Source organism: Uloborus diversus, chromosome 5 (genome assembly GCF_026930045.1).
Source record: "Uloborus diversus isolate 005 chromosome 5, Udiv.v.3.1, whole genome shotgun sequence".
Classification (NCBI taxonomy): domain Eukaryota; kingdom Metazoa; phylum Arthropoda; class Arachnida; order Araneae; family Uloboridae; genus Uloborus; species Uloborus diversus.
In genome coordinates, this window is record NC_072735.1 from 130767937 (window position 1) to 130785047 (window position 17111).

Below are 17111 nucleotides of genomic sequence, written 5' to 3' on the forward strand. Positions count from 1 at the left end.
AATTCGGCAAGAACTTACTAGCGGACTAAAGTTGGCTTTAGCGTAAGTTTTTTTAGTTATGTAGGAATGTTTTTTCGAGGCGTATAAAATAAATAAGTCGCCGCTAAAAACTGTGCTATAAAAATATTTTTTACTAGTGTTCGTAGTTTATAACTGGTTACCTAAAAGTTTCTCCCAATTTTAATAAAAATAATAACTTAAAAAAAACTAAAACAGAGAAAGTAATGGCATTTTTTTCCATAAATTTCAATTAACTTCTATAAGTAATATAGTGCTGAAATTCAAAAAGCAATAGAAGTTTCCGCTCCAATTTACGCTGTAATCATTTAGAACAATTTGCATGGTTGAAAATAGGTTGAAAAACTTTCTCGTTTATCCAGGTGTGAGAACTTGATATGACCAAAGTACGGAACAACCTCGAGAACTCGGCACTTGATAACCTCAGCAACACTCGGCAATTAAACCATCTAGTAGAACGATAAAATCTAAAGCGAAAACCTTTTTCGAGCACAATCCCGTTATTTCGGAATTTTTCGCAAACTCGGCCACTTTTTTGGTTTTAATTGGGCCTTGCTTTGGGGTTTTACTGCATTTGGGGAATAACTATTTGTTATTGAAAAAAATAATAAGTAGCCGTAAAACTAATTTATTGCTAACGTGATTCAAATACAATTAGGATAAACTATATGGGTGATTCCGACGGAAATGGTACATTTCATGTCCGGCAGTTTTGGATTTTTTACAGAAAATTTGATAGTTAATATGAATTAATCATATTTTTTTCTTTGTTCTTCAGGAAATTTTGTATCATGAGGTATTTTTGTTTTTAATATTTTGATTTAGGACTTAAAAAAAAAATAATGTTAACCAAAAAGTCAAAATTTTGATGTCCCAGCTTCAAAATTGTGACAGTTAAAAAGTGATTTAAGTAATTGCTTGGATGCAATAACAAAAAAAAAAATCCAACTACATTGCAACACCTTAATTGTAACTATTTAAACAATAAATTTTTTTTTAGAAAAATATTTTTTTAATGAAAATGCAGGGAACTTACAATTGTCCCTACAGTTTACAAATTTTGAAATGTCCACTCTGTTACAGTCATTAAAGAATAAAAAATATTTTTACAAAAAAACTAGCAATATTTTTGAGATGACCAAATGGTAAAAACTCCATGTTTAGCTAACCCTAGTGGATTCAACAGTCAACAAGCAAGGTAAGATTCATTCTTTGTCTCTGATAGTAAATTTGAGTAACAAAATGTCCACTATGTTACATTAATTTTAGTAATTAAAATTTAAAAAAAAGAATGTAAATTACAGATAAAGTAGTAATTTTAGAGTTACTCTTTGCTTTTGTATAATTATTTCAACTGTTACTTTATGTTTAGGTTTAGAAATTTTTTTTAACTACTTATTTGTCCACTCGGTTACATGTCCACTCTGTTACACTTCTTGTGTAACAGAGTGGATAATATTTATGGAAATAGTAAACAAGTCCCATATGCTATTGATGTTTTTCAAAAAGCTTAGCTTAACAAATTTATAGAAAAATTGAATTAAATACAAAATTTTAAAAAATTAAACATTATCTATTTTCTCTGCTTAAACATAGAGATTACTTCTATCTTCAATTAATAGTGTCCACTCTGTTACCAATATGTCCACTCTGTTACAGGAATATTTTAACTGATTTGATTGTATTTTTTTTAATATTTAATTTAAGGTTTAATTTGCATAGAACTACACAATTACTAACTAGAATAATCCAACTTCAATCTTTTTTCAAGTTTGTTTTATGTAATAATCTAACTTTTGCAAATGATTTTTGAAATTTTTGTATTTTTGAGTAAGATAATTAGCAGTAAAACTTGAATGTGCCTTTTACAATGACATTTTAAGTATTTGTATGAAAGATATGTTCCATTTGTTTATATTAAACAAAAAAAGATTCAAAAAATAATTGAAAATTTTTGATTTGTTGTTGTTTTTAAATGTGTAACAGAGTGGACAAAATCTTTCATTTCTGATAAAAGAACTGAGAAAATTGGATATTAATAACAAGTTGAGTCAATTAATTTTTATAGTTCAGATAAATTAAATCCTTTTGCCATTATTTGACATTAATTTTTGTTGGATTAAATGACTTTGAATTTTTTTTTTTTTTTAACTGAAATGTACCATGTTCACCGGAATGAACCATGTTCAAACGGAATTATTAAATGTGGTACAATTTTAGCAACTTGGCTCTAATCACTGTTTTAATGTGTGTGTTAAAAAATGATATTTTAAAAGAACGCTCAGCGTTATGGTTTTGTTAAATAAAGTCTTTTTAACTACTGTATGTACATTTAACATACAGAAACTTTTATCCTTGCAGGTTACACTAAGAGTGTTGTGAAACCAAAGAGTATGTGCTTTCTACAGATAAAGCTTCCAGGTAAACGTTTTTTCAAATAAGTGTGTAATTTTCAAAAGTAAGGTTCTTTTTGGTTAGTCCGTACGTAATCCATGTAAGTTTTCAGCTTTCAAACATAAAATCTTATCCTTTCGGAAGTTTATAAATCCAGCCTACGTTTAAATTCAGATAAGAGTTAGTTACGCACATATTCTTTATTACGTCCCCGCTTCCACTCCCCCCCCCCAAAAAAAAAAAAAACTTTTCCCAAAATACAGTGCGATACAGATGACAATTTGGGCACCATTTCTCATTTGCAATGTTCGACGAAAATTTAAACTTTTTTATCTCTAGAATGATGCACGATATTTTGCTGCAAAATTTTCACTTTGAATTACATTATTTTTTTCCCATAAAAGGCTACTACATGTAAACTGGAACTTGTATTTTCACATGATACAGACCGTTTGAAAGAAAAATAATTTTCTTCGAAATAAACAAGAAATCTTTGCAAAATACTATGCTCCGTTTCGAAAGTATCTCAGTTTAAAAGTATTGCTGAAAATCGCGTGTGAGAAATGACGTCCAGATTGTTATCTTTATCGGACGCTATCTCGGGCCATTTTTTTTTTTTTTTTTTTTTTGTTGAAAACAACACATATATTTATTCCGATTTTCAACAAATGTCAAACAAAAAATTTCCTAGACCATTAGGATAACGCCTCTGATTGGATTGACAAAGACCAGTGGTTCCCAACCTACGGCCCGCGTGCCACATCTGGCTCTCAAAGTTGATCTGTGTGGCCCGTTTTTTTTTCTTTTTTTAAAATCAATGTTAGGAATCGAAAAACACGATTTATGTAGGTGTCACAATTTGGAGCAAAATTTCAGAAATTAGTTTTTTGTTTAGTCAGAAATACACCTATTGGTTTTTACTTTTTAATTTAATAAGTGCTCAGTCCCGCGAGAATCATATTGATATGAGGTGCGACACTAAGGCAGAAAAAGGGTGAGCACCATTAAACAGTTGCAGATTTCGTTGCTGTAATACAATGGAAAAAAAAAAAACTGCAATGACTTTCTATTAGTTGATGGCTCAAAAACCATGTCCCTCTGGGTTATGCTTATTCGAAATTTTTATCATTTACTTTTCCTTTTTGCAAATGCTGACTTGATATTTTTATAATGCTATAATTAGTACGATAATTATAATTTAGTTTTTAGGAGTTCTTCCATTTAAAATAATTTTTTATTGCTGTTATTTTTACTGTCTTCCATTTATTTTGAAAGAAACAAACTCATTTTTATAATTTTAAGGTTTTCAAACACCGGCATTTTGCATGTGTCTTTTGTTCCGCCATTTTTTCTCGAATGTAATCCAATTCTATAATTTTACATTCTTTTACCTATCTTAATACCAAATACATTGCATGTAATACATAATTCATTCATCTTTCTACTCCATAAAATACAATTAAAAATTAATTTAGAGTTGCTACATTTTTCGATTGAAAGTTTAGAAAAAAGTTATAGGCTAGCAGTAATTCAAATAATAAAAAACAAAATATTAGTCAAACTGACAAAGTTGACATCATTACAAATCGACTTACTCCGTTAAACAATAGGACCGATGAGTAGCTGACAAAAAATGTATGCTGTTTATTTTGGCGATATGCCATTTTCATCCATAACATGCAAAACTCAGCATGGGATAATGAACGTGCTCAGAAGTTTTATGGTAGTGTCCACGAACCTACTTTTTTTAAATCTTTGTTTGACCTGTTCTGTAACAGAGTAATTCATGTAAAATATTCAGACAAACAAATGAGGGCTATTAAACTAATACATTTTAAAAAAGAGTTAGAGATATTTTTGATTCTAAGGAGCTCAGAGTTATTAATTCAACAAGTAAAGGTTCATTAAGTGAAACCTCCGAAATCTTTTGAAATACCGAATGACAAAAAAAAATAAAGAAAGAAAAAGAAGTTTTACGATAGATACATAAAGTTAATTAGTCTTTAACGTGCATTACTAATAAATGTAAAAAATTTTGCATTACTGGCAAAGTAAAAAAGCGTCACGAATGGGTACTTCCACGGAATTTCAGCAGAAGTACTTGGAAACATGTGTACAAAACAAAATAAAATACATTTCGAAGAAAATTCAGTTTGACCGTTTTTTTTAAATTATAAACTTGTTATCTATCTTATTGTTTAGTAAACAAAAACTGTTGTTATTTATCTCAATATTTCAGTAAAAGCTAAAGAAAAAATAGGTGGAATTTATTCGAGCCCTGTTATATTTGTGATTTTGTTTGAAGTTGAAATAATAGAGCATATTTCATAAAAATGCTAGTTTCTAAATTTTAGTTTCTAGTTTTTCAAAAGTTCTTTAGTTTCTAAATGCTAGTTTCTTTAAACATGCATATTATGTAGAGTTGAATCAATCCTTTGTGCTTGAAAAGTTTAAAAGAAAAAAAGAACGTTAAATTGCACACATTGCAGATTACTACAGACACGTATTTTTGGGGTTGCAAGAAACCCCTTTTTCAATGCAAAATAGAGTAATATAGCTCACAATAAGTGAGCCGTATCTCACTTATTTTGCATTGAGAAAGGGATTCTTCGTATCCCCAAAACACGTGTCTGCATAACTATGCATCATGTGTTCATCAATATACTTACGGCATTTACTTTCGTCTGACCAGTCTCCACAGTCATTGTCCCCGTCACAAACATAAGATTCAGAGATGCACCTACTGTTAACGCACCGAAATTGACTAGGTGGGCATGTTTGATCGTTGTCGCTATCTCCTGAAAATACATACAGTACAAAATGCACTTTCACATAATTCCAACAGGTTTTTGGTGTCTTTTTTTCTCAGTTGAGTAAATACTTACTGCATCCATCCTCGTCCGAACCGTCTTGACAGTCCACGCTACCATCACAAGTCCAGTCTACGATGATACAACCGCCGTCGTTGCAGCGAAATTCATTGCTAGCACATGACTGAGCAGCTAAAAGTGAAATAAACTTAATGTGCACTTAAATAGTTTTTGTTAAAAATTCAAGACATATTTAAGTTATTTTTCTCTGTAAAATGGAGTGTTCACAGTACAGATAAAATTTTGCAGAAAATTGTATTGGAAAAAAAAACAATTGCAACATAGAGTGGTATACCAAGCGATTTATGTTGCGAAGCATTTGTTTTGATTTTCCCTCTCACACGTCGCAACACCAATTAAAATGAAAATTACGTTTGAATAACATGATCAATCTTTCTAATGTTTCTCCTGAGGAAAACAAAGTAGGTTTTGAGTTGTAAGCCTCTTACATTGAGAGTTAAAATTTGAGGTCTTTTTTTCACATGAAAAAAATATTTTTACTACTCCCTTTTTATGTTTTATAGTTTTTGTAATTGTTCTGAGCACTATCTTATAAATTGTTTCTGTAGACTTGACACTGACGACACCCAACGTCTTATGATTCATGTTAGGCAAAAAAATAAGAACAACTGAACAAAATATCTTGTTTCATCTGATCGTAAGTTGTTAGAGCAGCTGAAACAAGAGGAAGTTAGAAAATCGACACTCTTTTCCTAATGTAATAACTAGACACATAGGTAGGAAAGATAAAAGCAAGTGAAAAAGGCTACACTCACAGCAATCTTCGTCACTGTTATCACCACACTGATTGGTTCCGTCGCAACGCCAATCAGAGGGAATGCAACGGCCGTTGCCACATGGGAATTCCTTTTTCGAGCAATTCCTTGCACCTAAGAAAGAAATAAGTTTCATAAAGGAAATAGTTCTTTATTTTTTCCTCGGCGGAGAGCAAACTACAGTAAATAAACAAATGCGGGGATTCATTTGGACAGTAAATGCAAGAAAAAGTCAGGAAAGAAAAGAAATAAATATTTTATGAAGTCTTAATTTGAGTCACTGCTTGAATAAAGACATTCGGGCCATATTTGCAAGCTGTCGCTACAAAGTTTTGCCGAGTGAGGGAATAATTTTTTTAATTACCTATTTGATTTGGGGTTTCTTTTCTGAGTAATTTTCGAATGTGAGTTTGCATTTTATGTTCAGTCTGTTTATGCTCTTCGAAATGTTATTTTCGTAATGTTTCATTTTTTAACTGCCCATTTGATTTATTGCGATTTGCTTTGCAAGTAGTTTTTAAGTTCCGTTTACATACCATTTTTCTTTAAGATGCTTTATAAACATTGATTCCTTATTTGGTATGATTTTTGTATACGCGTGAGTTTTATATGAGACAGGGTTTAACAAATTGATGACATTTCGTTTAATTAAAAGCTTAAGCATTAATGTGTTTATTTAATATTGGCCAGAACTGCAGGTTTATTTGTCAAACATATGTACTAAATACATTAAAAAAAAAAGATGTTGTAAATTAATTTGTCAAAACCTAATAAATCTCTAGCAATGTGTTTTTGGTCCTAAGAATTTTCCTGTAGTTACCTATACGGCTAGGAATTAAGTGTTATGGGTGTTTTTCATCGGAAACAACTAGTTTGTTTAATATTCTCCACCATGCTACGAATTTATAATTATTGTTTTAGAAAAGCAATTTATCGAAAGACAAATAAGTATTCAAGGTCTTGAAGCATACCCTTAAAAGCTTTTTTATAACATTCAGAGATGGCAGTTTCCTTTATTCTGAACCTCTCGCTGGATTACTCAATCATTTTTAGTTACCAGTGTAAAGATATACGAATCTTCTTTGTGTATTTCAGATTGATTAGTGCAAAACAAAGACGAAACTGGCGTCTCTGCATTATGTTAAAAAAAGGGTCGGTGTGGGCTTGTAATTCGGTCTTAGCTCCAGCTGTGGGTTGACTACAAGCAATATTATATTTAATTTTCACTCAACGTACTGACTCAAATTTTTATCAACTAAAAATAATTCCAGCATTTTGCAATAAAGCAATAAAAATTTCTAGCGCTTTATCAGAAATGAGAACATGTTCAATTGAAACGCAAATTTAGCATTTTATAAGTGTAATTTTGTGAAATTCAGTAATTGGGGAAAGTATACTGAAAATTTGATGTGTAATTTTGGTTTACAGAGTTCATTGACTGCATCAGCATTCTTTCTACTATTAGAACTATTTCCTTTTTGTACAAATAGCTATTTACATTGTCACTGTTAGATACATTAATTTGTTATCCGCATTGAATACTTATGTTGTGTACCGTACGCATATGATACAAAGTAGAACTAAAAACACATCCAGAATCTAGTGGCTGGAATTCATTTGAAATTTGGATGTCTTGAATGCAAACTATGTTTTGGGCAATCGCGAATTGCGATAGGACAAAAACTCATTGGTTTCTTGTTTATACGATTGGAATGGAACGGGAATGAAACTTAAATTCGTACCGGTGAAATTATGACTGGTGATTTTCTATATTAGCAATATAACCCATTCCATGATCAGCCCGAAAGCCATTAACGTGTATGCCGCAGATAACGAACGGAGTTGCTTTTTGCTACGTTGTAATAGCGCTTTTCTCCCCATTTTGCTCTCGGGATTTTAATGTTGTTTTTACTGTTCAGCTTGCATTCGAAAATCGCTTCGCTTTATTAGTTTTTTGACACTGAATTAAATAGTGCAATAAAATACAAGGTTGCTAATATGTACTGAAATATTCATTAAATTTACACAGTACATAACGGGAAAATAATAAACAATAGAGGATAGGACGAAAAGCAATTATTTTTATAACATTAATTATTTATTGATTTATTTTTCTTTTTGCTTTTATCTCAGTATATCATTCTTTTCTTTTTATACACTTAAAAAATCAAAACTGTTAAATGTAAGATGATCTACCTTTCAAAAGGGCTCAACAAACATTCTTCAAACAATTGACTGATCGATCCAACCTGTGAGCAAGGGATTTGAATGGACAAAAACGCTTTTACTGTGGGAATGATTTTCTAAGCGGATAAAAAGTATTCTTCGGTGCCTTTTGATACATTGTGACCCTTCAAAACGACCAATAAACACAGAGACATCTCTTTGCTTTTCGGTTCTTTTATCGTAATTGCGATGACTTTTAAATCCCTTCTGAGTGTCCAGATATCAGTTGCTCAAGCGTGGGAAGTATTTTAAAGATAAATTATTACAAAAGATCAAAACTTGCGACTAATCACCTATTTCCCTAAAGGATACTTTTGTGCATGCAACTAAAAGCCCCCAGCTGAGAGAGGAATAACAGAGACTGCCTGGGCGGTTTCCCTAAGGAGATTTCCCCCTTGGTGTCTTGTGGTCAACCCTCCCACATTATTTTCTTACAACAAAACAGTTTGAATCAGAAAGGAATTTCAAAGTAAGCTTTACTGCTTATATTTGAGAACATGTCTTCAGAAGAAAAAAAAGAAAATCTTGCTTGAAATCGAGTCTTATTGTTTTTCTTATTTTAAAACATATTTGGATAAATTTTAGTTAGTTTCACAGGAATATTTACTAATTAAGGCAACTTGATTATTGAAAAGAAACCAAGTATTATATTTCTATTTTTAAAATCTCATAAAAGAAGGTGCAATTAAAACATTGGAGCTATTTTAAAACAATAAATAAGATCTGAAAAAGAAAGGGAGAAAAGGAATGTTTCGTTTCGTATGAGTAAAGCGAAAAGAACTCAAGATATTATCATTTTATTTGTATTGTAGCATATATTTCATGTTTTGCATGGTCAACTATTACGTATAATCAATGCGGTCGTCATAATTTTTGTTTGTGAAATTAAAAATATTCAAAACTGTATCACTAAAAATCCATCAAAGGATCCCGCGAATATAAAAAGTTAAAATTTAAGTTGGAAAATATCACTATTTAAAAATAAATAAATAATAAAAAAAATAATAGTATACAAATGAATAAAAAGCGTAGTAAACACATTATAATTTTAAAAAAAAACATACTCGTACAAAATTAAGATGTGTAAGATAATTTTAAAAAAAATTGTGTAAAATAAATTATAAAATTTGAGGATTTTGAACAATTTAGTGAAGGTTGCTTGTGTAAGGAGGTGGATTTTTGATAACAAGAAAAAAAAATCTGTTTATTTGCTTTATTCAGGCATAGAAATATTGTTAAATGTGTAAGGAAATATTTTCACACTTGTTCATCAGGAGTTCAAATGCCAGAATGCTAAGAAACAAAGCTTCCACGAAAAGATAAAAATATATTGTCTGATTAATAGAAGCATTATAAGTGTCCCATCCAGGAGTACAAAAAATTTCGTGAAATACTCTAATTTACATCCTTTTTGTCTAAGGAAAAGAGCTTGATTACCGCTTCCCTAAAAGCACCAGAACCCAACAGAGAAGCGCAATAACAGGGTTCTGTATCTGGAAGGATCGCCGACACATATTCGACCCAGGCAAAAACTGCTAGAAACGCCGTGACGACACAGGTTCGTCGAAGGCAGTTAGGAACCATTTTCTTGCGACGAGCCTGATTCGGCCGGGGCAGTATTAACACAAACTGCGCGGCCGATCCTGTATCGGCCGGGGCAAAGAATGGGAATGAATGTTGCCTAATCCTTCCTATTGCCCAGATGACCGTATGACTAATGTTAAATGCTTTCGTTATCTTATTCTGCCTGATTGTTTATTGTTGACATTTATTATTTAATTTTATAAAAGTAAGATTTTTGTAATATTTTTTTTTACCTTTTTATGCATATACTTTAACCTCATACAGTTAAATATGTGATCTTAATAGGAAAAGAAATTATGTTTTTATGCAACTGATTTCATTTAAATAACATGATACTGTCTGACCACGGATTGTATTGAAACACAAGCATCCGTTTTACAGCCGGAAATGGACGAATCTATTATTTTTTACCGATGTCAGCTTTTAAAGAAGCAGAGTCTCATTCAAACGAGCGAAATACACGCATCAAAATTTACTTTTCCCCCTTATTCACATAGATTCGTCTTATCTGGACGTTTGAAAATTCCATGCAATCCGTAGTGGGACAGTACGTATTAATAATTAGAAACCGAAATATAATATTCTGTTACATCAAAAAACTAATTATGATATCCTGATTTTTTAGAGAATTTTCGTGAGTATTATTATAAATATTTTAAGTTTATCTTTTTTTCACAAAAAAGGGAAATAGTTTAATTTATCCTAAAATGTCAACTAAAAGAAAGTTGACCAGCAAATTTTACGTAAATTTATATTTCTAGGGAGACAAAGAACGATTTCAACCTTTTGGCAAAAGAAAAAAAAAATTGTGATTCCGTTTCTTCGGCTTTTAATTAGAATTTTGTCACCATTTATTGCATGAAAATATTAATAACTTTTGCATAAAAAAATAAATATTTTTTTCAAATGATATCTGAAAGGTGAAAATTCGGTTATACTTTTAATTTAAGCCTTCATTTTGTAAATAATAGCTTTCGAAATTTATGCTCAGAATAACCGTGGATTTAACGGTATATTATTAACACATAATGCATTTTCGCGGGGTGTGTTCCTTATTTAATTTTCTTTTCGTATACTTAGAGTATCATTAGGGTATCGTGTTGCAATTTCTTCCTTGAACCTCTTGAGTTACCCAAGGAAAGTCATTATGAATAAGAAAATATTACCATAAGTGCTTCTAAGGCAGCTTTACGTTCTTTAATGGGCTTGTTTGCGTAATCATATTTTCCATCCCCATTTTTAAAGATGCATTTATCTTTTACACAATATTAGTATTGATATTTTACATAAAATTTATCGGAAATCCAAATTAACATTTTCTTATGAATAAGAAAGCGAGGAACCTCAAATAATGGAAATGCTAATTGATTAAATGCGCAATTACATAACTTAGCAATTCTTAAGAGAGGCTATTGAAATGCAATAATACTTTTTATACTATACTGTTTTTTTTTCATAATAAAAAGCATTACATTTAAAATAACATTATTACGAATAGTTATTATAAGTGTTGATTAAACTAATCTTTATACATAAAGGGTTCCTTCTGTCCGGATGTCCGGGGTAAGCTTCAAAACTCCTGGACGGATTTTAACCAATTTTTCGCCATAGACAGCTAAATTTTTAGGGAACAAATTAGGCTATAATTTATTGCGGTAGAATTACGGTAACCGGGTCGCGGCGATAAATATTTCATTCTGGCAACCCGCTACCTTACCTTGGCGACGGAGCAATTTTGACAACCCTACACCAAAGTTTATTTGCTATTCGTTTGGCCAATCAACGATTTCAGAGTTAACAACACAAAATTGTAATTTACTTGTCTACTAAATATTTTTATTTCAGTTCCATAGAACAATATTTGTAATTTCCTCAAAGGTGATTTTTTTCTGAAAACTGGGAACATATATATTCGCAACTCCAGAGCTCGAATACGCTACCTTGCGGTGATTAACAATACTACCAAAAAAGGTAAAACAGTCCATTCCACGTGTTTTCTGTGGGGTAAATTACAGGCTTCAGATAGTTTGTGGTGTAATGTAATTTCAGAAGAATAGGAAAGAAAGCTTCCCACAAACACGACAGATAATTACTGTCGTTCACTAGGCGTCAAAGCAAGTTATAAGTTACGGCATTTGTTTTTTTTACCTTTTTCATCCGCTATTAGACAGTGGCTGCAGTGCCCCCTATAGTTTATTGGAGTTGCGAATCGCGTTTCTTCTATTTTTAGATCTTAGAAACATTTTATAAAATTTTACATCACGGAATGTTTGTCACTTTTAACTATTTTAAGTTATAAATTTAAAAACTAGTTATTCATATCTTTGGATACTTTTTTGAAATGTGTTTGCAGTGAGTAATTTCCTTCGTGTTTTATTGTTCCATCTTCAATTTCAAATTCATTACTTATCGTAATAACTTATTCAGTAAGTTTGAATTTAAATTTTAGTTCTCACGTTTTCTGGATGGATCTTTTGATTTGATTTAACTTATTTAGTTGATCGTATATAGATCGTAAATGTATATTCCATCTTTATGTTCCTAAGAAAATCAAACATAAAAAATGTAACATCATTTACGTCATGAACCTTTTCGTTTTATGCGCTTTATCTTCCCCCGCAGATTATGTAAACATCTTGAAAAAAGTTACCTCTCACCTGTCTACTCTGCAAACTTAATTTTAAAATAAGAAAATTAATAAAGTTCTATTAAAAAAAGGCTTTATGAGATGTTTCTGCATATTTTGTTATATTTTCATCACTTAAAAATGAAAAAATGAATTTTATTACTTTTTTTGAGCAATCACTATTGCTTATTGTTCTCATTTGACTGTTTCGAATTCCTATCATTTCATTTTCCCGCCAGCACCACCATCGCGTCGACCGGCCTCACGATGCTGCTCCTCTTGCGAAAACCGTCTCCAGGTTGCATCCATATCCTACACAAATACGTATACACACACACACTCCTACACACACATACGCACACTCATCCCTGCGCACAGACACAAACACACATTCCTACACACACATGCCTACACATACAGACATTCATGCCTGCACACAGACACAAACACATATGCCTTCATACACACACACAAGAACACCTACACACACAGCACTGCATACACAACACGCACACACATGCATAAATACACACATACACAAGCACCCACACACATGCACCTACACAAACACACACGCGCATTCATACAGACACACGATCGTGATTGCGAAAAACATAATTTGAATTCAAGATGCCAAAAATTCAAATTAATATATATATATTTTTTCTTTTTTTTGCTTCTTTACAGTTATGATCAGAGAAAGAAAAGGCCGTGTATAACCAGACAACAGTGGTCAGAATAGCAACTCGCACAACAGTTTCAGCGCATGCGCAGTTATCTGTTGTTCGAATAATATAGTCGGACAACTGTTGTCTGAATATACAGTACGGAAAGGGAAAAAGATTAATAAACAGTTCTTGTTTCCAAGGCTTCTGTTTGAGCCATCCGAAGCTCCGCCCCTTTTCTTTGGGTGTCTCTCATTGGAAGATTTCCTTTGTTTGCAGTGTAGTACTTTGTTTACATTGAGTCGCAGGTGCAAAATTTGGCTGTTTTGAAAAAATACGCCAACGCGACCCGGTTACCGTAATTCTACCTTTATTGATAAAAAACTTAGTTTTAAAAACGTCGTTATCGAAAACAGTAAATGTCTTGTAATTTCCACATCAAATGGTTAAAGATTAAACCCATTGTTTCGAAAATTCGTTGCCTTACAACAGCAATATTAAAAGCAAAAATAATGAAAATTTTGAATCAAGGCTTCTCCGGAGCAAACATTAGTCTAAAGTCATTTAAACATTTGGAAACTTTTTTTTTTGCACTTAGGGAAACATAGTAGAGAGCATTTTTTTTCTTCTTTTTTGTGTGTGTACTATTTAACTAAATAAAGCGCACGGTTTTTTTTAGTTATCTTCGTTTTTGTTAGATATATTTTGGAAATTCTTCAAATTTTTATATGCTGCAATTTGCGTTTTCGTTTCTAAATGAATAATCCTTCGTTCTTTATACTTATTGCTGTTTTACTTTTATGGGTAAGGAAGAAGCTCAATTTTTAATCACATCAAAGCGGTGTGTTTTGAGTTCTTTCAGTTAAAACAGAAAAAAAAAGAAAGTATCGATTGTTTCTCACAATTATTACTGACCCAGGCAACGCCGGGTATTTTTGCTAGTTTTATCATAAATTTAAATTTTAAACATAAATTCGGGAAATCCAGATTAAACTTCTTGTCTTTCAATGTCTAGAACTATCATGTAATGGTGGGAACTCATACAGTGCAAGGAAAAGCAAATAAACGAAATTTTACAGTTTTCAAAGTAAGAATGCAGGTTTTGAGTAATAAAAATGAATTAATGGATACAAATTAGAAAGAAAAAACATCCAGAAGATGCCTAGCCTAGCAACCGCCTAGAAGGCATTTGAATTTTGGCGTCTTGAATACAAACTATGTTTTGCGCGATCATACATTGCAATAGGACCCTACTCGTTGGGTTTCTTGTTTCTACAAATGAAATGGAATAAAGTAGCTATTCGAACCTATCACATTATGACTGGTGATATTCTAGATTCTGCAATACGTGGCATATCCGTAATAAATGGTAATAAAGATGGAGGAATAAAGATATTATTATACAGGCCAATTTGCATTCGCATATTATACTTGCATAAAGGTTATATTCACTGCTAATACAGTTATTGTAGTTTTATTTTTTATTAATTTTAAATGATGCGAAATAGTAATCTTTACACTTTATATTTAGATGAAATTTTTGCATTTAATTTCATCATTATTGTTTTTTTTTTCCTGGAAAAACGTGATTTTACACAAAAACAGGCTTTTTATTGTAAAACCTGCTTGAGTTAAGCCTTGGGAAAAATTAGTATCAAAGACGAGTTGTAGCTATGACAATGAAAATTAGTCTCTCTATATTAATATTAAAAACAACGAACTAAACTTAGTCTTGTCATCATGTAATCTGAAAAATAAATGGAGCATCAACGACGGCCAAGGAAAAAGAATAAGCAATCGTGATTGCTCAAAAATGTTTCAATGCTGCTGATGAGAAATAATAAGCTTCCACTTAACATGATTATAACTTTGTGACATTTTAAACTTGCTTGAAATCCGGAAAAATGTAAAGGCGTTCAATTTAAAGTAGCAAAAGAAGTTTTAAAAGTACACCAAAACAATAAGATTCTTAAATTTCGTCTTGGTTAATGTTAATTCTATTCAAATATCGGGATCCATAAAAGTAAAGGAGAGTAAATAGTTTCCTATTTTTAAGACATTGACAAAAATGCCACCTATGTCGCCACACACTTTTTAAAGCCATAAAGTTTTTATTTTAAATCATTTATTTCAAAGTAAAGAAGAAAAATATTTAAATTTCGATGTTAATTACAAGTACGCTGTTTCTTGATTTATGGTAAGAGTTAAAATTAAACTTAAAAAGCGACAAGAATGAAAAACAAAATACTAATAATAAAATTAGCAGAAAAAAGAGCTGCCGAACTTCCTGCTAAATTGAATCACAACTAAATACGAAAACTTTGGTAAGTGAATAACTTCTTTCCTTATTAAAAAAAAAGTCTTGTTTTTTATGTTGTTTGATAACCTTCTTTCCATCTACTTTTAAACTTAAATGTGTAGTTCAGAATCTAAAAAAAAAAAAAAAAATATGAAAATTTTATTTCGACAGTAATAAAACTAGTTTTTTTCCCTCATTTATTTTGCACTAATTAATCAGTTCCAAGATACCAAAAAAAAAAAAGCTACAGACCTTTTTGTATTGCTTTATTTCATCTTATTTCAATATAAAGTTATTTATTTTGTGCATTTAATAAGCACATACCTGACCTACTCAAACCACTTCTGTTTTTAACCACAATTTAAAGCTGAAAATAATCTTTGTAAGGTAACCATTCTCATGAACCCTTGAAACTTATAAAATAACGTATTTTAACAAGAAAGCGTCACTCTATGAATTAGCAAATTGGTTTGGATCTACCAATCGAGTTGTTAAAACTGTATTTGAACATTATATTTTCTATTTCATGAAAGATGTGTTTACATATTCCATTTCATTATGCTTATTTTAATCATTAATTATGTTTTTTATTATTTTTATGGAACTAAAACTATTCATGATTGACGAGATATTTAATGAAGTATAAGTAACATGGGGGAGTTTTTTATTTGCTTTGTTTTATCGCTTTCAGCGTATTTCACAAAATATTAAATCCAGCTGTAATTATATCATTTTTATTTGTAACTTAATATACAGGATTTTGTCTAGTTATTAAGACTTATCAAGTGTGTCACAATAACTGTTCTCCCCTCGTTGTTTTAAACCTAGAAAGCTTCGGATGCGAAACATGTCTTGAATTTATTTTTAAAAAATGCCCAGCATTTAAATTTTTTAGTAAGGTTCAAATCAGCTGTTGAAATTAGCGGTTGTACGTGATAACAATGCAACACAAATATGGGCTTTTCTAACCTGTTTTTGCTGCAAGATTCAACCCGTCATTAGCCCAGAATTCCCCACTGAAGTCGCGTTTAAGCACTGATCCGGTAGGAATCCGGTTTCAAATGGAGGAGGAATTTCTATCTCCCATCAATGAAGGGTTAAAGGTCACTTATCTGTCTTTGACTGTACAGTCGAGTTCCGACTTACGCGAGGGATGCGTTCCAAGACCCCTCGCGTAAGTCGAAATTTCGCGTTGTGGAAAAGTGTATGCGTAAAAACTTTTATAAACATATCCAATTATTTTAGACACTTGTAAACACCACTTCAAATTGTTGAAACCCATTTTTTAACTCTACAGTACTGTTTCTTACATAAAAACTTTTTTTTTTGTATTTTAATTTTAAAAAGAACGTTTTATTCAACATAAAATGCTGCTACGATGCATAAAATCAATAATCGATGGACAAGAAAGACGTACAATAAACCAGTACGTAGTAAGAAAAACAAACGCACTATAGTTTTACTGTACAGTGGATCCAGTAATGATGTTTGTAACTTAAAAAAATGAATTTGATGATCTATGCTGCATGATTAAACCGTTATTCTTACATACTTTTAATTACACAATGCAGTTGCTTCACTAGTTCTTTTATAATCTTTCTATCTATGGCAACGCAGCACCTCTCTTCCTGGTTTCTTAAATTCACAATAAAA

General features: G+C 31.2%; 1 protein-coding gene across 1 annotated transcript in view; it reads right to left on the reverse strand.

Moving 5' to 3' along the window:
- LOC129223139 (low-density lipoprotein receptor-related protein 4-like) overlaps positions 1–17111 on the reverse strand; it is a 161688-nt gene that overhangs the window by 113256 nt on the left and 31321 nt on the right. Inside the window, exons 5-7 of the mRNA XM_054857706.1 lie at positions 6059–6172; positions 5298–5414; positions 5082–5207 (exon numbers count right to left, since the gene is read on the reverse strand). Coding sequence (XP_054713681.1) covers positions 5082–5207; positions 5298–5414; positions 6059–6172 — 357 coding nt within the window. The remainder of the gene's footprint in view (positions 1–5081; positions 5208–5297; positions 5415–6058; positions 6173–17111) is intronic.